The sequence below is a fragment of the Dipodomys spectabilis genome, unplaced genomic scaffold, assembly GCF_019054845.1.
Source record: "Dipodomys spectabilis isolate Male_0828 unplaced genomic scaffold, ASM1905484v1 ptg000210l, whole genome shotgun sequence".
In the NCBI taxonomy this organism is placed as follows: domain Eukaryota; kingdom Metazoa; phylum Chordata; class Mammalia; order Rodentia; family Heteromyidae; genus Dipodomys; species Dipodomys spectabilis.
Window position 1 is genome coordinate 7,503,467 of NW_024870887.1, and position 23,984 is coordinate 7,527,450.

The 23,984-nt window shown below is 41.1% G+C and overlaps 1 protein-coding gene across 1 annotated transcript in view; it reads left to right on the plus strand.

Annotated features, from left to right (window-relative positions):
* Positions 1 to 23,984, plus strand: part of Slc30a6 (solute carrier family 30 member 6) — a 43,085-nt gene that overhangs the window by 702 nt on the left and 18,399 nt on the right. Inside the window, exons 2-5 of the mRNA XM_042696611.1 lie at positions 7,325 to 7,411; positions 13,190 to 13,274; positions 13,986 to 14,028; positions 17,717 to 17,782. Coding sequence (XP_042552545.1) covers positions 7,325 to 7,411; positions 13,190 to 13,274; positions 13,986 to 14,028; positions 17,717 to 17,782 — 281 coding nt within the window. The remainder of the gene's footprint in view (positions 1 to 7,324; positions 7,412 to 13,189; positions 13,275 to 13,985; positions 14,029 to 17,716; positions 17,783 to 23,984) is intronic.

Sequence of the window (23,984 nt, forward strand, 5' to 3'; positions counted from 1 at the left end):
ACCTGTGTCTCGACGAAGTAAAGGTGCTGATAGATCTTTACTTCTGCACCAGTAGGAAGGAATGCTAGGTCCCGGTATGTGTTAAGGCTGTTGGGATATGGTATTTCCTGTAAGATTGACTAAAGGAATTCGTTGCTTTATGGTTAGCAATCCAGTAGTTCGGTCTCAGTTTTATCTGAAGGTAAGAGCTGGATGTGATGGTGCTTTTAAGGATGTGGCCAGATTGGACTACATAGTGGGAACCATTCTGAACAAAACAACTTGTTACCTAATGGTAAGCAGGTAGTTGTGGTTTTTACTGTTCAGGTATTAGCCCAACCTGGAGCTAGTGGCTCTTGCCCGTAATCCTAGATATTCTGGAGGCTGAGATGTAAGGTCAGCCCTGGGCAGGAAATACTTTTCTCCAAAAAACTGGAAGTGGATTTGTGGCCCAAACGGTAGAGCCCTAGTTTTGAGCAAAAAAGTTGAGGGACAGCCCCCAAGCCCTGAGTTCAAGTCCCAGAACCAACCGAAACACAATTTTTTTGTGTGCTTTTGGAAACTATCAGAAAGAACTCATGAAAAACAAAGAACTTCTTGATGGCCTTATTTATGAGAAAGGCATATTTCTGTGTCTTAGTTAACACTCAAAGTTTCTTAAGTGAATTAGGTCTTAAAGTTCTTTCACAATGTCGTCTGTAGTTTTTCTGTAATCTTGGGGCTGGGAATGTGGCTTAGTGGTGGAGTGCTTGTCTAGCATGCATGAAACCCTGGGTTTGATTCCTCAGTACCACATACACAGAAAAAGCTGGAAGTGGCACTGTGGCTCAAGTACTCACCTTGAGCAAAAAGCAGCTTAGGGACAGTGCCCAGGCCCTGAGTTCAAGCCCCAGGACTGGTAAAAAAAAAAAAAAAATCTGTAATCCTATTTGCACACAGAACATGGGTAAATACCAAACAGCCCTCAAAACCATCACCACTGTTTCTAAGATTTGACTGTATCAATTCCTTGCTTAAAGTTTCTCCCCTTCATCAGGTGTAACTCCACCCCGACCCTCAAGACATGTATGATATAGTCAAGATTCTCCTCCTGACAGTCTGTTTTTCACGCACAGACACAATGCCTGCTTATACTCTGGTGCAGTGAATAGCTTGCAAATCTAGGAACTGGACCTTTGTACCTAATTTGTATATGCTGTTCCATCTGCCTAACCTATTCTTTCACCTACTCCCATGCTTATAAGTGCAACCCTCATGTGTCCTCAGTTTTATTTCAAAAGAGCCTTTTCCCCATCCCCAACATTTTTTTGTAAGAATGAAGCCCTAAATTCAAACTATACAATCACCAAAATACCTATTTTTTTAATATGTAAGCAACAATTTCATCATGTAAAGATAAAAACCATACCATAAAGATAAAAACCACACCATAAAAGCTTGCCCCTCATGAAGAGTGGGGCCACCTAAAAACACTCATAAAGAATGGGGCACTGTGACCCGTGCCCATAATCCCAGCTACTCAGGAGGTAGAGATCTGAGAGCTAGCCCTAGTATACAAATCTGAGAGGCTTATTTCCAATTAACTAGAAAAAAGCAGAATCCAGAAGTGTGGCTCAAGTGATAGACTCCACCAGTACATTTATGAAGGGATATGAAGATGAAGGGAAAATAAAGAGTTAAAATTAACTTATTTTCAAATTATATACCTTCTTTATGTACAGCTTTAACATGCAAATTTGACTCTGCTTATTATCAGTAGTGTTTATATCTCATACCAGACTGTTAGAATTATGTAGCTGCTTGTCTTTCTCCCTGTGTAGACTGTAAACTCATTAAAACATGGTATTCCCAGATGCTTGATTGTACAATGGTTGGCCCAGGGTTTGTTTGTTTTTTTATTGTGAAAATACCGTACAGGGGGGTTACAATTACATGAGCAAGGTAGTGAGTACATTTCTTATCAAGCATTGTTGCCTCCTTCTTTGTTTCCCCTTCCCATCCCTTCCCATCTCCCACCCCCCCAAGTTTTTAAATAAATATATTTTATAGAATAATAAATATTTGTGCTTGTAACAGTGATACAGGAGAAGTGTGTGTGTGTGTGTGTGTGTGTGTGTGTGTGTGTGTGTGTGTGTGTGTCTTTCTGTCTACCTGTTGCCAGGGGATTGAATTTAGAGCCTTTTTGGTTGTTACTGTTTTTGTGCTAGTCCTAGGGCTTGAATTCAGGGTCTGGATGCTGTCCCTGAGTTTTTCTGCTCAAGACTCTACCAGTTGAGCCACAGTTCCACTTCAGTCTTTTTTTTGGTGGTTAGTTGGAGATAAGAATTTCATGGCTTTTCCTGTATGGGCTGACTTTGAATAATGATCTTCAGATTTCAGCTTCCTGAGTACTTGGGATTACAGAAGTGAGCCACCTGCACCTAACTGAGCCTTGTTTTTTTTAACAAGCATTCAACTCTGAGCCATCCCCTAAGATGTATTTATTGGTGCTGGTCCTGGAGCTTTAACTCAGGGCGAGCTACTGGCACATGGTGATTTTTTTATTTATTTTTATTTGGGTGAGGCAGTATTGGGGTTTAAATTTAGCTTTGCATTTACTAGACAGGCAGTCTACTACATGAGCTACACCCACACCTCACTGATTTTTTTAAAGATATTTAGAAAACACCTTTATGAGCTGTGTTTATTTATAAAAACATGTGTTCTTAGAAAATGTGAAGCCATGGGCTGGGAAGGTAGCTTAGTGGTAGAGTGTTTGCCTAGCATACATGAAGCCCTGGGTTCGATTCCTTGGTACCACATAAGCAGAAAAAGCCAGAAATGATGCTGTGGTTCAAGTGGTAGAGTGCTGGTCTTAGGCAAAAAGAAGCTCAGGGACAGTGCCCAGGCCCTGAGTTCAAGCCCCAGGACTAGCCAAAAAAAAAAGGAAAGAAAGCAAGCAAACAAGAAAAAATGTGAAGCCAGTATAGCCATTGTCGTTAATGAAATTACAAAAACTTATACTGAGTGGGTTGGGAAGGTGGCTCAGTGGTAGAGCGCTTGCCTTGCATGCATGAGGCCCTGGGTTCGATTCCTCAGCACCACATAAGCAAAAAGAAAAAAGCCGGAAGTGGCGCTGTGGCTCAAGTGGTAGAGTGCTAGCCTTGAGCTGAAGAGCTGAGGGACAGCGCCCAGATTTCAGGCCCCACGACTAGACCCCAAAAACAAACAAACAAAAAAAAAAAAACTTATACTGGAAGATAGCAAGATGAATACACTCCTGTAGTTAATCAGAGTACCATCAAAAGCACTAGGTTAGTGTTTGCTTGTACCCTTCTGGGCAAAAGTAAATTTTGCCTTGCTGAGAGAGAGGGGAAAAAAGCCCCACTAGGTGTAGGAAGACTTCATATAAGAGCTGACATGTGAGCCAAGCGCTGGTGGTTCAAGTCTGTAATCCTAGCTACTCAGGAGGCTGAGATTTGAGGATCACAGTTGGAAGCCAGGCTGGGAAGTCTTGTGAGACTCTTATCTCCAATTAATCACAGAAAATGCCAGAAGCAGTGCTGTTGTGTAAGTGGTAGAGTGCTAGCCTTGAGCAAAAGGGGTTTAGGGCTAGGGCTAGGCCTTGAGTTCAAGGCCCAGGACTGGCCAAAAAAAAAGTGACACATGAAATGGTACTGTGAGGAAACAGGCATCTGAGGGAGAGCTTGGATTAGACAAGCCTGGAGTGCTCATGGGATAAGCTGCATTTAAAGATTTCTATCTGGAATAAGATAATTAGAAAGAAACGGATAAAGGTGTTACAAAGTTGGGATTTTAGATTGCGAAATAGGGAGTTTGTCCTGATATTGACAGTTAATATAGTGTTTGATCGTTCTGGAACTTTGATCAGTGTGGAGCAGGAGCTTTATCTTTTTTTTTTTTTTTTTGCCAGTCCTAGGGCTTGGGCACTATCCCTGAGCTGCTTCTGCTCAAGGCTAGCACTTTACCACTTTACCACTTGAGTCACAGTGCCACTTCTGGCTTTTTCTGTGTATGTGGTACTGGAGAATCAAACTCAGAGTTTCATGCATGCTAAGCAAGCAATCTACCACTAAGCCCATTTGCAGCCCAGGAACTTTATCTTTTACAAAACCTTGCTGAGCCAGGCACCAATGGCACAAGCCTGTAATTCTGGGCACTCTAGAGGCTCTTAGGATCCTGGCTTAATTAACCACCAAAAAACTGTAAGTAAAGCTATGGCTTAAGTGGTAAAGCCTTGAGCATAGGGACCACAGCCCAATCCCTGATCTCAAGCCTCAGGATAGAAACACAAGTGCACGCATATGCACGCAGGAATACACACACATACACAATGGTTTAGTTATTCCTTTTTATCATGAAAAAATTCATACATAAAAGTACATATCACTGAGCATCAACAGTTATAAATATTTTCTTATACCACAATGTAACAGTTAGCATTTTCTGCTTTTTTTTTTTTTTTTTGGGGGGTCCGGTCATGGGGCCTGAACTCTGGGCCTGGGCGCTGTCCCTCAGCTCTTCAGCTCAAGGCTAGCGCTCCACCACTAGAGCCACAGCACCACTTCCGGCTTTTTTTTCTGCTTATGTGGTGCTGAGGAATCAAACCCAGGGCCTCATGCATGCAAGGCAATCGCTCTACCACAGAGCCACCTTCCCAGCCCGGCATTTTCTGCTTTTTGGGGGGTCTGAACTCTGGGCCTGGGCGCTGTCTCTCAGGTCAAGGCTAGCTCTCTACCACTTGAGCCACAGCGCCACTTCCAGTTTTGTGAGTGGTTTATTGGAGATAAGAGTCTCACAGCCTTTCCTGCCCGGGCTGGCTTTGAACTGGTATCCTCAGATCTCAGCCTCCTGAGTAGCTAGGATTACAGGCGTGAGCCACCATGCCCAGCTGGAATATACATACTTATAAGCACTGAAATGTTCTTTAACAATGTAGGAAAACCATGCCTTCATTTGAATTGAATCAGAAAGTTTTTCACATTAATACCCTAGTTCCAAGGCATTCTAGGACTTTTAGTATTTCAGTCTAATTAGTTAACTACACTGAGATAGACTATAATATTTTTGTTATATCAAAAAAGCATTTGTTAAAATTCAAATATTTAGGTATCTGGTGGCACTTAGTAATCAAATTATTAAGTATGACCTTTTGACAATCCTGAAAGGCTTTTCTCCCCAAGGTGAAACAACTACTTGCTCCTGGAATCTATGTCACATAAGTCAGTAGGGCCATGACTTTTCAGCATGTAAAAAGTCTAATATTCTTGAATGATTACCACCTAGTAAGCATAGTATTGTTAGCTAATATTCCCATTATTGCCAGAAAGTATGAGTTAAATTAATTAGCATACAATTCAAATTCTGCCTTGTAGTTTTCCTTATAGACATAGGTTTTTTCCCCTTAGGTCTATACCACACCCCCACTCCAAGATAAAATTATGCATAAAATTATGTCAAATATTTCTTTCTTTCTTTCTTTCTTTGTTTCTTTCTTTGTTTCTTTCTTTGTTTCTTTCTTTGTTTCTTTCTTTGTTTCTTTCTTTGTTTCTTTCTTTGTTTCTTTCTTTCTTTCTTTCTTTCTTTCTTTCTTTCTTTCTTTCTTTCTTTCTTTCTTTCTTTCTTTCTTTCTTTCTTTCTTTCTTTCTTTCTTTCTTTCTTTCTTTCTTTCTTTCTTTCTTTCTTTCTTTCTTTCTTTCTTTCTGTGCCATTATTGAGACTTAAATTCAGAGCCTGGGCTCTCTCCCTGAGCTTTTTTGCTCAAGACTAACACTCTCTCACTTGAGCTATAGCTCCGCTCGCAGCATTTTGTGGTTGATAGGAGAGAAGAGTCTCAGACTTTTCTTGGCCAGGCTGCCTTCCAAGTGCAATTCTCAAATCGCAGCCTCCTAAGTAGGATTTCAAATGTGAGCTACTGACACCTGGCTAGTTTTATGTTTTACATTTTTGTGTATGCCGGTATGGAGGCTGAACTTAGGGCCTGGGTGTTATCCCTTAGCTTTTTCACTCAAGGCTGGCACTCTATTACTTGAACCACAGGTAGTCCCATGCTGTGTACTAGCAAGAGCCATGGGGACTAGCTAGGATGTCAGATGCTTTGAATGTCCAAAAGAAAAATCTCAGGGATTTTCCTTTAATAGTTGCCAGGACTTTCATTTGTTTAGTTTTAGTTAGGTGAACTATAAAAGTTTTGCTCTATTTGCTTGTTTTATTTTTTTGAACTTCAAAAGGTTGTACAAAGGGTTTACAATTTAATCGGTCCACCTAAGTGTCCAGTGCTTCTGATCATCACTTCCATCATTGTCCCCAGCCCATCGGCTCCCTCTCCAGATTCATTTTACATTTCTTGTTTCCTTTATCACATATGTATATTGAGTGCTGTTGTATTCGTCCTGTGGCTTTCTTTATTCATCCACCTCCTCCCACTAAACTCCCCGCCCATACACTCTCATTCATCTTCCTGATACTCATTTTAGTAAATGAATGTCTGTGAATTGTTTGAAAGGTTCACGCCTGCATATACTATAGTCTTTTGAATTGTGTATATAAGTATGTGCTTCTGTGTGTGTTTACTTGGGAGGTTGTGTTTTGGTTAGAAGATTCACATATGAGAGAAAACATGTGCCCTTTCTATTTCTGGGCCTGGTATTTTTCAGATTGTAGGGTTTTCTTGCCTTACCTGCTTAAAAATCAAAAGTGCAATCTTAGCTGGGTGCAAATGGCTCACACCTATAATCCTGGCTACTCAGGAGGCTAAGATCTACGGATCACAGTTCAAAGCCAGCCCAAGCAGAAAAGTCTGTGAGACTCTTCAATTAACCACCAAAAAGACAGAAGTGGAGCTGTGGCTCAATTGTCAAAGCACCAGTCTTGAGTGAAAAAGCCAGGCAAGATTACAAGGCCTAGGTTTGGAGTTGTGGCTCAGTTGGTATTGAAAGCAGTGAATGAAACCATCAGGTACTTCTGAGTTCAAGTCCCAGTTTCAAACAAACAATAGGAAGGGAGAGAGGGAGGGAGGGAGGGAGGGAAAAAAGATTGCAAGATTGCAAGTTAAAGCCCCAGTATTGGCACATCTAACAGTGCAATCTGAAGCTAAAATGCCTGGGTTTGCATTCCTTTTCAGCTGTTTTCCCCACCTTTGTGATTTTAGACAATTTAATAACATTATTTACACCTCATAGGGTTATTTGAGTATTAAACCAATGAACACCTATAAAGTGTTTAGAATAAGTGCTTGTCATATATAAAACACTCAATAAAATATTTTGTTAATACTGTGTCCAATCACAGGAACAATGGAATATTAGATAACTTACATGTTAATTTGTATACTTTTATTTCAAAGGGGACAATTCATCTGTTTCGAAAACCACAGAGATCCTTTTTTGGAAAGTTATTAGAGGAATTTAGACTTGTAGCAGCTGACCGAAGGGTAAGTTATTTCTTGCTTTTTTTTTGTTTTTTTTGTTTTGTTTTGTTGCCAGTCCTGAGGCTTGATCTAGGGTCTGGGCACTATCCCTGAGCTTCTTTTACTGAAGGCTAGCACTCTACCACTCCCCAGCTACAGTGCCACTTCCAACTTTTTCTGTTCATGTGGTACTGAGGAATCGAACCCAGGGCTTCATGCATTCAGGCAAGTATTCTACCACTAAGCCACATTTCCAGCCCTGTAAGTTACTTTTTACCTCAGTTTTTTTTTTTTTTTTTTTTTCATTTTCCTATGTATTTATTGCATGCACATAAAACACTTATTGAATGAACAAAGACTTAAAACTAAAAACGCATTAGCTTACTAAAATCTGAATATCCTATATGCTTCTGGTCATGAGTTCTTACTTGTCTCATGACCCACAAGATATTCAGTTCCATCACATTTTTCTTCTCTAGAACAGTGATACTTTGTCATAGACTTAAAAAAAAAGCCTATTCTAATGTAGTGAGACTACATTAAAAAGTATATATATATATATATATATATATATATATATATATATATATATATATATATAAAATTATAATTATACCTCGCCTATATATACAAATGATTTAACACAGATAATACATTTATCTACTTTATGATTACTTTTGTCAATTGTGGGGCTTGAACTCAGGGCCTGAGCGCTATCTGTGAGCTCTTTTGCTCAAGACTAGATCTCTACCGCTTTGAGCCACAGCTCCACTTCCAGTTTTCTCATTTACCTCAGTTTTAATTATTGCATAAACAACTTTTAAAAATCACTCTCTTTCTTACTATTCATTTTTATATGTTGGGTAAGTATTTCTTTCTTTCATTCTTTGTTGTTGTTGTTGTTGTTGGTTGTGGGGCTTGAACTCTGAGCGTGAGTGAGCACTGGCCCTCAGCTCTTCAGCTCAAGGCTATTGCTCTGCCACTTGGGCCACAGGGCCACTTCCAGTTTTCTGGTGGTTAATTGGAGATAAGTGTCTCACAGACCTTTCTGCTTGGGCTGGCTTTGAACCATAATCCTCAGATCTCAGCTTTCTGAGTAGCTGGGATCACAGGCGTGAGCCACTGGTGCCGGGCTGGGTAAGTATTTCTTTAGAATTACAGTTGTTTTGCTTTGGTAAAAAGAAGCAGTACTTCAGTTCTTTTTTATTTCTTTTTGTCTTATTTTGTTTTCTTCTTTGTTGTTTTATTTTGTTTTGAGATACAGTCTCCCTGTGTTCCCAAGCTGGCCTCCAGCTTTTTATGTAACCCAGGCTGTCCTTTAACGTGCTGTATGGTACTAGTTAGCGTCCAACTCTCCATCCTCCTATTTCAACCTCCTAATACTGGGATTACAGGTGTGCATCACCACACCCATTTGAAACATGTCGGTCTTCCTTTCTGTTTCACTTAGGGAAAAGAAAAGAAATAATCAGAGCTGGGCGCTGGTGGCTCACGCCTGTAATCCTAGCTACTCAGGAGGCTGAGATCTGAGGATCGCGGTTCAAAGCCAGCCCGGGCAGGAGAGACCGTGAGACTCCTATCTCCAATAAAACCACCAGAAAACCAGAAGTGGCGCTGTAGCTCAAGTGGTAGAGCGTTCGCCTTGAGCTGAAGAGCTGAAGGACAGCGCCCAGGCCCAGAGTTCAAGCCCCACGGCCGACCAAAAAAAAAAAAAGAAATAATCAGAACAAAACGAAACAACAACCAAAAAAACCCTCTACATCTTATCATGAGCAAATCATGCAACACTTCCCTCCTATATTATGAGGGAACTGTCCAGTTATGTAGGGCAATCCATTTTGCCAGTCATGTTCCTAAAACTTGGTTACTTCCACTAACTCATTTTATTCATTTGATTTTTTTTTTTTGAGGGGAGTGTTGGTCCTGGAGCTTGGCCTTAAAGACTGGGCACAGTCCCTGAGTTTTTTTACTCAAGATTGGTGCTTTACCACTTGAGCCACATCTTCACTTCCAGCTTTTTGGTGGCTAATTGGAGATAAGTGTCTCATGGTCTTTCCTGCCTGGGCTGCCTTCAAATTGTGGTCCTCAAATCTCAGCCTCCTTTTTATTTCATTTTATTTGCCAGTTCTGAGGCTTGAACTCAGGGCCTGGGCACTGTCCCTGAGCTTCTTTTCTTTCTTTCTTTTTTTTTTTTTTGGGTTGTCGTGGGGCCTGAACTCTGGGCCTGGGTGCTGTCCCTCAGCTCTTCAGCTCAAGACTAGCACTCTACCCCTTGAGCCACAGCGCCACTTCCAGCTTTTTTCTTTTTGCTTATGAGGTGCTGAGGAATCGAACCCAGGGCCTAATGCTTACAAGGCAAGCGCTCTACCACCGAGCCATCTTCCCAGCCCTCCCTGAGCTTCTTTTTGCTCAAGGCTAGCACTCTACCACTTGAGCCACAGTGCTACTTCCTGCTTTTTCTGTTTATATGGTACTAAGGAATCGAACCCAGGGCTTCATGCATGCTAAGCAAGCACTCTACACTAAGCCACATTACCAGCCCAAATCTCAGCCTCTTGAGTAACTAGGATTAAAGGATTGTAGACTTGAGCTGGTGATACCTGGCTTTATTAGAATTTTGAAACAAATCTTCATTTTTCTCCTATTGACTTTTTCATTACTTTGGAATTTCCTTTGCTACTTTTCTCTCTTTCTGGCCTCTGAATTTTGGAATGTGAGCTTGATCTAGCCTCTTCTTTTTATGTTTATATATATTTAGGAATAATGGCTGGTTTCATCTGACTGCTGTGATTTTGATAATTTTTTCCCCTTCATTTTTAATTTTTTTTTAAATTTGTGGTACTTGGTTTTTTGTTTGTTTGTTTGTTTGCTTTGTCGGTCGTGGGGCTTGAACTCTGGGTTTGGGTGCTGTCCCTGTGCTCTTCAGCTTAAGACAAGCACTCTACCGTTTGAGCCACAGCACCACTTCCAAGGTACTTGGGTTTTAAACAGACAAGTTCAGCACCTCTTACTTGCTAGGCAAACATTCTTCCTCTTGAGCCACTATTTCATATTTGTATTTCAAGCCCTAATATTTCTCCTACCTCTGATTCCTATATATAATAGACTTCTCAGTATTTCCATCTGTATATCTAATAGGTCTTTCAACATAATATGTTCACATCTGAATTTGATCTTCAGACTCTTCCTCTTCACACTTCATTATTCTGGTGCTTAGGAATACTTAGGTCAGAAAAATATAGTCATGATCATCTCCTTTCTGTCCCTCATTTGTCACATATATTATATGAGCATATATATATATATATATCTGCTACTTCTGTCTGCTATATAGTACCAGGTTCATATTGCCACACCCAGTGAAATTTACGTTCCCTATCCTTCTTTTCTTTTCTTTTCTTTTTTTTTTTTTGTCAGTCATGGGGCCTGAACTCTGGGCCTAGGCGCTGTCCTTCAGCTCTTCAGCTCAAGGATAGTGCTCTACCATTGAGCCACAGCATCACTTCCAGCTTTGTCTGCATATGTGGTGCTGAGGAATTGAACCCAGGGCCTCATGCATGCAACGCAAGCACTCTACCACTGAGCCACCTTCCCAGCCCCCTATCCTTCTTTTCTGACATACAGAATCACTGTCCTTACTAGACCCCATGACTGGTCATTAATAAATAATATCAGTAGTATCAGCATCATTTTCCTCATATCATTTCTCAGGTCTCTGATATCTCAATCCTAATGCTCCTTCATGGCATATTCTGTTCTTGGCTGTAGAAGTTTGTGAACATTATCAAAAGTTCATGCTGGGTTCTTGTTTGTTTGTTTGTTTGGGGGTTTTTTTGGGCTAAGGATCAAACCTAGGGCCTTATACATGAGAGAATGTGCTTTGCCACCGAGCTACATATCTATAGACCCAAGCTAGTAATTATTGTTATTATCTTTTTCTTTTTCTTCTTGCTAATCTTAGGGCTTGAACTCTGAGCCTGGTCACTGTCCCTAAGCTTCTTTTGCTCACGGCTAGCATTCTACCACTTGAGCCACAGCTCCACTTCTGGCTTTTTCTGTGATTAGTTGAAGATAAAAGTCTCACAGACTTTCTTGCCTAGTCTGGCTTCAAACTGTGATCCTCAGATCTCAACCTCCTGAGTAGGTAGGATAACAGGTGTGAGTCACAGGTACCCAGCTGTTAAAATAATAATTTATTCAATAATATGCTCATCATAACATCTTCTGAGATTCTCCTCTGGATTTTAGAAAATTGCCTTGTGTCTTTTCTAGAGTTGTGACTACCAGCTCTGTGCTACTTCACTTCCTTCCATCTCCAGTCCTCTTCGTCTTTTTTTTTTTGGTCCGGTCGTGGGGCCTGAACTCTGGGCCTGGGCGCTGTCCCTCAGCTCTTCAGCTCAAGGCTAACGCTCTACCACTTGAGCCACAGCACCACTTCTGGCTTTTTTCTTTTTGCTTATGTGGTGCTGAGGAATCGAACCCAGGGCCTCAGGCATGCAAGGCAAGCGTTCTACCACTGAGCCATCTTCCCAGCCCCTCTCTTCGTCTTTTATTACCTTCTCTTCTTTCTCAGAGAGGTGATTCCATCTGAGCTCTAAGATCAACTGATACCTCACCTTTACAACAAAAGCCTTCATGCAGTTCTTTCCTTTGCTTTGCAGGAAGCATAGGTCTCTGTTGTTTGTAGAGCTTGGGAAATACTTGAAAATACTTTATTTTATTTCTGCCTTGATTTGTGTAATGCCCTTTCTTCTCTTCCTGACTAAATCCTAGCTATTTGCAAGGCTATTTGCAATCCCATTTGTAAATAATCACTTTTAGATTGCTTTTTATTTTGTTATAATTATAAAATTATAGAACACTTACAAAATTAGTATGGAGGACACTACTTTGCCTGTACTCACGTACTGCTTATATGTTTTCCCATGAGCTTTTCATCACCTCTTTCTACGCACTTGTAGAGACAACATGGTATACATATAAAGCATTGTTTTCTTAGCTCTTTGGGAGTCCATGTTAGAATTCATCTCTTCAAAAATTCCCCTTTTGGATTAACATTGACCAAGAAGTATACTCATAGCCTAACTTACAAAATTATAATCCCTTTGTACAACTATTTAATAATTTTTGTTTAAAAAAAACAACTTCTGGAATCATTTTATTTATTTATTTTGCCAGTCCTAGGGCTTGAACTCAGGGCCTGGACACTGTCCCTCAGCTTTTGTTCAAGGCTAGCACTCTACCACTTGAGCCACAGCATCACTTCCAGCTTTTTCTGTTTATGTGGTACTGAGGAATTGAACCCAGAGTTTTATGTATGCTAGGCAAGCACTCTACTACTAAGCCACACTCCCAGCCCTGGAATCATTATTTTAAATTTGTCTATTATATTAATTTGAGTAATAATCATTTTGGTAGATATAGAAAATATGACAAATATATTGAAGGAACTTGTGCTTATTCTTGTGAATATCAGAGTATTAAATACAGCAACATCAAGCTGGATGCCTATGGCTCACACCTGTAATCCTTGCTACTCAGCAGGTTGAGATCTGAGGATGGCAGTTTGAAGCCAGCCAGGCAGGAGAGACTGTGAGACTCTCACCTGCAATTAAACCAGGAAACTGGAAGTGTCAGCTTGGCGCAAAGTGGTAGAGCTCTAGCCTTGAGCAAAAAAGCTTAGGGACAGTGCTCAGACCTGGAGTTCAAGCCCCATGACCAATCAGAAAAAAACAGCAACATCTACAGACCCAGTGAAATTTGTTAGCGCTGTGCAAATAATAATGATTCTCCTCTTCACAGTCCTGGAAGATACTGTTGTTTGGTTCCATAAACTTGATATGCACTGGCTTCCTGCTTATGTGGTGCAGTTCTACTAACAGTATAGGTATGTCACTATTTATACTTGTATGGAGTTGCAGTTTCATATTTTATTTTAAATAAAGCTATATTTTCCTTTACCTTGAATGTATTTTGAAATATGTATAACCCAAATTCTTCAAACAAGAGATAGCAGAGGCAGGGAGAAGAAGGGCTTTATGCATTTACTGCTTCATTTTTCCTGATATAAATCAGACTCTAAAGTGAGCTTTTGTACAAACCCATTTTGGTTGTATATTAATCAATTTACTACATAATTGCCAATGTATGAGGTTGCACAGCTACTCCAAACTTATTTTTTAGGTTATATATAATTTCTGATATGAGCAAATTGTTTAGCTATATTTTCTTAAGAATGAATTAAGAGCTACCGCCAGTAGATCACACCTATAATTCTACCTACTCAGGAGGTTGAAACATGAGGATCACAGTTCAAAGCCAGCCAGGGCAGGAAACTCCATGAGACTTTTATCTCCAATTAACTACCAAAAAACTGAAACTAGAGCTGTGATTCAAAGTGGTAGAACATTAGTCTTGAGCACAAAAGCTTGGGGACAGTACTCAGGCCCTGAATTCAAGCCCCAGCAATGACATAAACATACACACACATACACAAAAAGGGAGGGAAGGAGGGAAGAGAAAAGGAAGGAAAGAAAAAAAGGAAAGAATCAGGGAAGGATTAAGTAACATTTTAATCAACCTTTCTGTTGTTTTGCAGCTTTAACTGCTTATACTTACCTGACCATTTTTGATCTTTTTAGGTAAGTTTTTTTTTAATCTGATTTGGAACTAATAGGATTTGTTGTAACTGAATTTATAAAGACCTTGTTTTGCTCAAAGGAAAATGATTTGCTAAATAAGTAAATGAATCAATATAGAACACGCATACAAATAACAGTTTAAAACCTATAAGAAAAATGTTACTTAACAACAGAAACGATAAACATTCAGGCATAAACCTAAGATGCACACATCCTGTGTGATGTTATTGTAAGGAAACTTGGTCACAAGCAAGAAACAGAGAAGCCCCCACTTAAGAGGCCAAATTATAAGTCCTCATTGGAGAGCTGGAGGACTGCTGGTGAACTTATGGCTCAAAGACCAGCAACCCTGAATGCAACAACTAGCACAAAGCTTCTATAGGCCAAAACTGCGCAGAGTGTGTGGAATCAAACCCAAAAGTGTTGTACATAAGCAAAGCAAACTAGATCAGGACATTTAAACCTAATAGAAAAGCAAGCCATCTAGGGAAACAATCAGGAAATCAAGGGCCAATTACCTGGGGGAAGCATAGATCCAGTCTCCTAACTTCAGTGAAAACTTCAAAAATTGCTGGGTGCCAGTGGCTTATGCCTATAATCCTAGCCTTGAGCTGAAGAGCTGAGGGACAGTGCCCAGGCCCAGAGTTCAAGCCCTACAACCAGCCAAAAAAAAAAAAAAATATATATATATATATATATATATTCTAAAGGCCAGAAAATAAAATATCAAAATATAGAACACTGACAATCACAAAAAAAGAGCCTAGCACTAGTGACTCTCTCTTATAATCCTAGCTACTCAGGAGGCTGAGATCTGAGGATCAGGGTTCAAAGCCCGCCCAGTCTGGAAAGTCTGTAACACTGTTAGCTCTAATTAACCACAAAAAGCTGCAAGTGGAGCCATGGCTATAGTGGTAGAACGCTAGCCTCGAGCACAAACGTTCAGAAAAGTGACCAAGCTCTGAGTTCAAGCCCAAGGACCAACAAAACAAATCACCTCTCTTAAGGCTGTCAAAAATGGTGATCTTTTATACTAAAGTTTATAATCCACCTCATATCCATGATTTAGCAATTTCTGTTACTCTTGCCAGCTGCTTTTCTAAAATGTTAAATTGAAAATTCCAGTAATAAATAATTCATAAATTTGAAATTGCCTGGCGCCAGTGGCTCACGCCTGTAATCCTACCTACTGAGTAGGCTGAGATCTGAGGATTGCAGTTCAAAGCCAGCCTGGGCAGAAAAGTCCATGAGACTCTTATCTCCAATAAACCACCAGAAAACCGGAAGTGGCACCATGGCTCAAGTGGTAGAGCACTCGCCTTGAGCTGAAGAGCTGAGGGACAGTGCCCAGGCTCAAGCCCCACAACTGACCCCCCAAAAAAGTTTGAGGGCTAGGAAGGTGGCTCAGTGGTAGAGTGCTTGCCTTGCATGCCTGAGGCCCTGGGTTTGATTCCTCAGCACCACATAAGCAAAAAGAAAAAAGCTGGAAGTGGTGCTGTGGCTCAAGTGGTAGAGCGCTAGCCTTGAGCTGAAGAGCTGAGGGACAGTGCCCAGGCCCAGACTTCAGGCCCCACGACTGGACCTCCCCCCCCCCCCCAAAAAAAAAAAAAAAAAGAGTCTTACAGACTTCCCTGCGCAGGCTGGCAGATCATGAACCACCATCTATAACACTGCCCAGCTGTGATAGATATTTATATATAGGTAAACATAGTATCTACAATATAAATTAAGTACTAGTCATAGCTTCAGGTATCCATTAGGGGTGTGGGAATGTATCCTCTTCATGAACAGGAGAATTGTAAATGAGAAGTAAGGCCAGGCATAGTGGTTCACAGCTATAATCCAAAGACTTTGGAGGCTGAAGCAAGAGGGTCATGAGTTTAAGGTTAAACTTTGCTATATAGTGAGTTCATGGAGAGCTTGGGTTACATAATGAGATCTATCTGAAAAAGAAAAAACTGGATTCAAGGGAGGAAGGATGAATAAATGTAGTCATTATATTCAATGTACACTATGTAACAAGTGAACTGTGTAACATGAGGATGGGGATGAGAGGGGAAAATGAGGGGGAAGAAAGGGATGACATTGACCAAGAAGCATTGTCCTCATAACCTGATGTATGGAATTGTAACCCCTTTATACAACTACTTAATAGTAATTTAAAAAAAAGAAGAAGAAGAAGAAGCCAGGTGCCAAGGCTCATGCTTGTAATCCTAGCTACTCAGAAGGCTTGAGAGATCTTAGGATCATGGTTCCAAGTCAGGCCAGGCAAGAGAGTCCATGAGGGAAGGTGACTTAGTGGTAAAGTGCTTGCCTAGCTTGCATGAGGCCCTAGGTTTGTTTCCATCATACCACGTAAGATTAATAAAGTACAAGGAAAAATAATCATTGAAATTATTAAAAAACCAACATAGAGCTATGGCTCAAAGCCTTCAGCACAAAAGCTTATAGACCAGTGTCCAGGCCCTGAGTTTAAGCCCTAGTACTGGGGGAAAAAGTAGTAAAAGAAAAAAAAAATGAGCTGGGCAACAATGGTTCATTCCGATAACCCTAGCTTTTATTTTTTTTTCTAATTTTTTATTTATTTATTTTTTTGCCAGTCGAGGGGCTTGAACTCTGGGCCTGGGTGCTGTCCCTCAGCTCTTCAGCTCAAGGCTAGCACTCTACCACTTGAGCCACAGCGCCACTTCTGGCTTTTTTCTGCTTATGTTGTGTTGAGGACTTAAACCTAGGGCCTCATGCATGCAAGACAAGCGCTCTACCACTGAGCCACCTTCCCGGCCCCAACCGTAGCTTTTTAAGAGGCTGAGATCTGAGGGTTGCATTTAGAAGCTAGCCAGGGCGAGAAAGTGCAACATATTCTTATCTCCAACTAACCACCAAAAAGCAAAAAACAGATGTTTCTCAAGTTGTAGAGTGCTAGCCTTGGGCAAAAGAAGCTCAGGGACAGTTCCTAGCCCCCAAGCTTTGAGTTCAAGCCCCTGGACTAACACAAAAAGAAAAGAAAGGGGAAAAAAAACAGAATAGCATAGATAGGAACATTTCTGAGAATTTAGAATGCAATTGTAGCATTTTAATGATAACTACAAACCTCAAAGCCATAAAAAATTTTATGAATAAAAATTGCATTAACATTTAAACATCTAAGTAGCTTTATTATATATATTGGCTGTACTGGGCCCCAAACTCAGCATCTTGTGTTTGCTGAGCAGACACTACCAGGTGAGCCAAATCTGCAGCCATAGTGTGTGTGTATATGTGTTGACAAAAATAGTATCTATTGTATGTTTTAATTTTTAACAAATATTAATATGTATCAATGTTTAAATTTATTGTATATGTTAAAATATGTTACCATTGTTACTATTTTCTCCTTTCTTCTCTCAGGACAACTGTATAGAAAAAATGGTATTAGGTTTTGTTTAACTGACTTGATGAATTATAACTTTATAACTTGGTGAATTATATAACATAACTTTGTGAATTATAACTTCATTTTCCATGTATACCGCATGTTAGGTTGATCATTGTGACTAGTCTGTAAATTAGTAGAGTAATCTGTTAACTTAGTCTATGCAAACACTGATAACTTTTAGCAACTTAGGAATTCTGAAACCTTGATGTGTCTTTGCATGTTCTCTTCTAGCTGTGGTTCTAATGCTGTTTCTTTTTTATTTTCTTTACTTAGTTTAATAACATGTTTAATAAGCTACTGGGTAATGATGAAGAAACCTAGCCCTGTCTATTCATTTGGGTAAGTTAAAATTAGTTTGTTTTCAGCTAACTTATGATTGTTAAAATAATAGTGTGGGGGCTGGGAATGTAGTTTAGTGGTAGAGTGCTTGCCTAGCATACATGAAGCCCTGGGTTCGATTCCTCAGTACGACATAAACAGAAAAAGCTAGAAGTGGCACTGAGGCTCAAGTGGTAGAGTGCTAGCCTTGAGCAAAAAGAAGCTCAGGGACAGTGCCCAGTACCTGAGTTCAAGCCCCAGGACCGGCACCAAAAATAAATAAATAAATAAATATAATAGTGTGGCTGGGCACTAGGATGCCTCTGGCCTATAACCTAGCTCCTTGAGAGGCTGAGATCTAAACATTTTAAAACAGTCTGGGCAAGCCAGGCACTGGTGGCTCATGCCTGTAATCCTAGCTACTCAGGAGGCTGAGATCTGAGGACCACAGTTCAAAGCCAGCCTGAGCAGGAAAGTCCATGAGACTCTTATCTCCAATAAACCACTAGAAAACCTGTGGCCCTGTGGCTCAAGCGGTAGAGCGCTCACCTTGAGCTGAATAGTGCAGGGACAGCGCCCAAGCCCAGAGTTCAAGCCCCATGACTGACAAAAAAAAAAAAAAGTCTAGGCAAGAAAGTCTGAGAGACTCTTACCTCTAATAAACTGAAAACAAACAGACTTACACCTGCAATCCTAGCTACTTAGGAGACTGAGATCTGAGGACTGTGGTTCAAGGCCAGCCTGAGCAGGAAAGTCTGTGAGACCCTTATCTTCAACTAACTACAAAGAAAGCTGGAAGAAGAACTGTTGCTCAAGTGGCAGAGTGTTAACCCTGAGCAAAAAAAGCTCAGGGACTAAGCTTGCTCTGGTGGCTCATGCCTGTAATCCCAGCTATTCAAGGCTGAGATCTGAGAGTCACGATTCAAAGCCAGCCTGGCAAGAAAGTCTGTGAGACTTTTATCTCTAATAAACCCCAGAAAAATGGAAGTGGCTCTGTGGCTCAAGTGGTAGTGCGCTAGCCTTGAGCTGAAGAACTGAGGAACAGCGCCCAGATCCAGAGTTCAAGCCCCGCAACCAACCAAAAAAAAAGCTCAGGGACAGTGTATAGGCCCTGAGTTCAAGCCTCAGGACTGGCACTAATGATAATAATAATAATAATAATAATAATAATAATAATAGTGCAGTAAAAAGCTAGCTATAGTATTTTTTGGAAAAATAAAAATGGTAAACCAGTGGGGCTGGGAAGGTGGCTCAGTGGTAGAGCACTTGCCTTGCATGCCTGAGGCCCTGGGTTCCATTCCTCAGCACCACATAAGCAAAAAGAAAAAAGCCGGAAGTGGTGCTGTGGCTCAAGTGGTAGAGTGCTAGCTTTGAGCTGAAGAGCTGAGGGACAGCGCCCAGGCCCAGAGTTTAGGCCCCATGACCGGACCCCCCCAAAAAAAAGAAAAATGGTAAACCAGGCACCAGTGGCTCACGCCTATAATCCTAGCTACTCAGGAGGCTGAGATCTGAGGATCATGGTTCAAAGCCAACCGGGGCAGAAAAGTCTGTGAGACTCCTATCTCCACTAAAGCATTCAGAAAAACAGAAGTGGCACTATGGCTCAAGTGGTAGAGTGCTAGCCTTGAGCTGAAGAGCTGAGGGACAGCGCCCACGCACAGAGTTCAAGTCCTACAACCAACAATTAAAAAAAAAAAAGAAATGCAGATGCCTAGCACAACCATCCTGATGCTTAACTCTCCTTTACTCAGGCCTTTATCTTGGGGCTGGGAAGATGACTCAGTGGTAGAGTGCTTGCCTTGCATGCATGAGGCCCTGGGTTCGATTCCTCAGCACCACATAAGCAGAAAAAGCCGAAGTGGCGTTGTGGCTCAAATGGTAGAGCTCTAGCCTTAAGCTGAAGAGCTGAGGAACAGCACCCAGGCCCAGAGTTCAGGCCCTATGACCAACAACAACAACAACAACAACAAAAGTGCTGCCCTCTTAGGGACCTGTTGATCAAATAGTGAAAGATAAATAGCAAAACATCTTCCAGGGTGAGGCAAGGGCTCAAGGGATAGCTTACCCTCTTATCTGAAAACATTCAGGAGAAATCTAGAAAAGAAATGTAAACATTGGAAATATAAGTCATATTTAAATGTTTTCATTCCACTTTTTATATTTTACGAAAGAAATGTTAATATAAAACAGTCATAGTAAGTTCTTTAATTTTATTTTTGGTGTCAGGCTTGGGGTTTGAACCCAGAAACTGAGAACTGTCCCTGAGCTCCTCTGCTCAAAGTTAGTACAATGCCACTTGAGCCACAACTCCACTTTCAGCTTTTTGCTGGTTAATTGGAGATAAGAGTCTCAGAGACGTCCCTGCCCAGTCTGGTTTCAAGCCATGATCCTCAGATCTCAAATTCATGAATAGCTATGATTATAAGTGTGAGCCACTGTCAGCTTGCAGTTCGTTAGTATTTTTAAAATCTTGTTTTTCTTAGAGAAAGTATGAAGGATGTTAATGGAAGTTTATAGATGCTAAAGTAAATGATAGATTTTAATATTATGCATTGATGAAGATGGATTTTTATCTTAAAACTGGATTTAATAATGCACTGACAAAGAATTGGAGGATTTGTTTCTGTTTAGTTGGAAGATATTCTTTTATACTAGAGGATTTTTTTTTTTGCCAGTTCTGGGGCTTGAACTGTTCTGGGGCTTGGGCACTATCCCTGAGCTTTTTTTGCTCAAGATTAGCACTCTACCACTTGAGCCATGGTGTCACTTCTGGCTTTTTCTGTATATGTGGGTACTAAAGAATAGAATCTAGGGCTTCATGAATGCTAGGCAAGCACTCTACTACTAAGCCACATTCCCAGCCCTAAAGGGTGTTTTGTTTTGTTCTGTTTTCCAGTTCTGGGACTTGAACTCAGGGCCTGGGCATTGTCTCTGAGCCTCTTTGCGCTCAAGGCTAACATTCTACCTATTGAGCTACAGCACCACTTCTGGCTTTTTTCTGAGTAGTTCATTGGAAGATAAGAATCTCACAGGACTTTCCTGTCCAGGCTGGCTTTGAACCTCGATCCTCAGATCTCAGCCTCCTGAGTAGCTATAGTGTATTAGGAAAAAAAAATAGAGTTCCTTCAGATTCAAGGAAACACCTAGAATGAAGAACTAAAAATGTTCAAGTCATGTGTGGTGACACATGCTTGTAATTCAGGAGGCTGAGGCAGGAGTTTATGGCTAGCTTGGACAATATAATAAAATCATGTCTTAAGAGGAAAAGAAAGAAATCAGAAGGAACAAGGAAGAGGGAAAGAGAATAAGACAAGGACACAAGAACACTCATGGATCAAACTTTTCTTTGTCCATTGTACCATTCATTGAAATTATATATTTTTTGAGCAAGACCAATTACAATGGATCAGTTACTTAAATAATGGGGCAAATTAAAAATATACTTTTGCCAGGCACCAATGGCTCTTGCCTGTAGCTCCTCAGGAGGCTGAGATCTTAGGATCACAGTTCAAAGCCAGCTCAGGCAGGAAAATTCATGAGAGTCTTATCTCCAGTTAAACACCAGAAAACCAGAAGTAGACTCCTGGTGCAAAGTAGAGCACCAACCTTGAGCAAAAGAGCTCAGGGACAGCAGCCAGGCCCTGAGTTCAAGCCTCATGACCACCAACAACAAAAAAGTACTACTGAGCCGGGCGCTGTTGGCTCACGCCTGTAATCCTAGCTACTCAGGAGGCTGAGATCTGAGGATCGCGGTTCAAAGCCAGCCCGGGCAGAAGAGACTGTGAGACTCCTATCTCCAATAAACCACCAGAAAACCGGAAGTGGCGCTGTAGCTCAAGTGGTAGAGTGCTCGCCTTGAGCTGAAGAGCTGAGGGACAGCGCCCAGGCCCAGAGTTCAAGCCCCACGACCGACAAAAAAAAAAAAAAGTACTACTGAAATTTGCTAGAGTGGGATTATTATTCTGATAATAAATTATAAGATTATGGAACTCTTAAGTCAAAACTGTTATTTTATTTGTTTGTTTGGGCACTGTCCTTGAGCACCACTTCTGGCTCTTTCTGTTTATGTGGTAGTGAGGAATCGAACCCTGGGCTTCATGCATGCTCTCTACCACATTCACAGCCCCAAAACTTATTTATAAATGAAGAAATCTAACTAAAGTTGGTTTAGTGAGAAAATAGGGTTTTTGATAATTTATGTAACAAAAACTGTATGGAGAAAATAACTAGCATAGGAACTAGCCTGCAAGGACAGTTTTTCCTTGCATCTCAGACATACTTTTTTCTTCTGGAAAAGTCAGATTTATTCCCTCTGATCACTTTTCTCCACCAGCCTGTAAAAACTCCTAGCAAGACCTAACTGCTGTCTTCTCATTTTACCTCATACTTTCATCCTAGAGCTGAAACAGCTCTAGTGTAGAAAATGATGAGAAAGAACTGTTGCTTGAGGGCTGGGAAGGTGACTCAGTGGTAGAGCGCTTGCCTTGCATGCCTGAGGCCCTGGGTTCAATTCCTCAGCACCACATAAGCAAAAAGAAAAAAGCCGGAAGTGGTGCTGTGGCTCAAGTGGTAGAGCGCTAGCCTTGAGCTGAAGAGCTGAGGGACAGTGCCCAGGCCCAGAGTTCAGGCCCCATGACCGGACCCAAAAAAAAAAAAATTACCAAAACAAAGAACTGTTGATTGAGTTTGGGCCATCAGCCATTTTTTGTTGTTGTTGTTGGTTGTGGGGCGTGAACTTAGGAATGGGCACTGTCTCTGAGCCTCTTTGTGCTCAAGGCTAGCACTTTTTTCTGAGTAGTTTGTTGGAGTTAAGAGTCTCATAGGGACTCCTGCCTGGGCTGTCCTCGAACCCTGATCCTCAGGTCTTCGCCTCCTGAGTAGTTAGGATTACAGGTGTGAGCCACTGGCTCTTGTCCTGGCAACTGTTTTTTTTTGAAGTGTTTGAACCCAAGGTCTCACACATGCTCCACTAGTGAGCTGACTCCTCAGCACAGACGTCAATCAGTCTTAGATGGGTTACTGTGGACTGAAGACAAGGTCATAAAAGGGCATGGTTCTTAGTGTGAACAGGAAAACAAAGTGTGTGTGTGTGTGTGTGTGTGTGTGTGTGTGTGTGTGTGTGTGTGTGTGTGTGTGTGTGTGTGTGTGTGTGTGAACTTAGGGTATAGGCGCTGTCCCTGTACATTTTTGTTCAAGGGAAACACTCTACTAATAACATTGTAATAAATATTCCTAATGAAATCATTATCTTTTCTGAACCTCCAAGATTATTTCCTTGAGAATTTTAAGCATTCAAATTTAGTACTAGGAAACATTTCACTATTTCTTGTTGGAAAAATTATAATAAGATAGTTCCTGACCCTAGTTTAGGGTTTATAAAGCACCAACAATTAGGTTCAATATATGTTACAATGAGAGGCTGAACTGTAGTATTATTATAATAATGGTATTTTCTTTCTTTCTTTCTTTTTTGGTCAGTTGTGGGGCCTGAACTCTGGGCCTGGGCACTGTCCCTCAGCTCTTCAGCTCAAGGCTAGTGCTCTACCACTTTGAGCCACAGTGCCACTTCCAGCTTTTTCTGTTTATGTGGTGCTGAGGAATCGAACCCAGGGCCTCATGCATGCAAGGCAAGCACTCTACCACTGAGCCACAGCTCCACTTCTGGCCGAGGATGGCTTTGAACTGATCCTCAGTTCTCAGTTTCTTAAGTAATTGGATTACAGACATGAGCAACTAGTGCCTACTCTGATAGTGGTGACGTCTAATTAGGGCCATGAATAGGTCTTGGGAAATTTTGTTGAATAAAGAGATACCTTTTTTGGGAGGGGGGGGGGTAGTATTTGTGCTTGAAATCAGGGCCTAAGCTCTGTCCCTTGGCTTTTTTTTTTGCTCAAGTCTGGTGCTTTGTGCCATGGTTCCACTTCTGGCTTTTTGATAGCTCATTGGAAATAAGAGTCTGGAAGACTTTGCTCCCTAGGCTGTGCACCATGCTCCTCAGATCTTAGCCTCCTGACTAGCAAGAATTATAGATTTACACCTATAATTACACCAGGTACCTGGCTGATACTCTTTTTTTAATTTTTTTTTTTTTTTGGGGGGGGGTCTGGTTGTGAGGCCTGTACTCTGGGCCTGGGCACTGTCCCTCAGCTCTTCAGCTCAAGGCTAGTGCTCTACCACTTGAGCCACAGCACCACTTCCGGCTTTTATCTTTTTGCTTATGTGG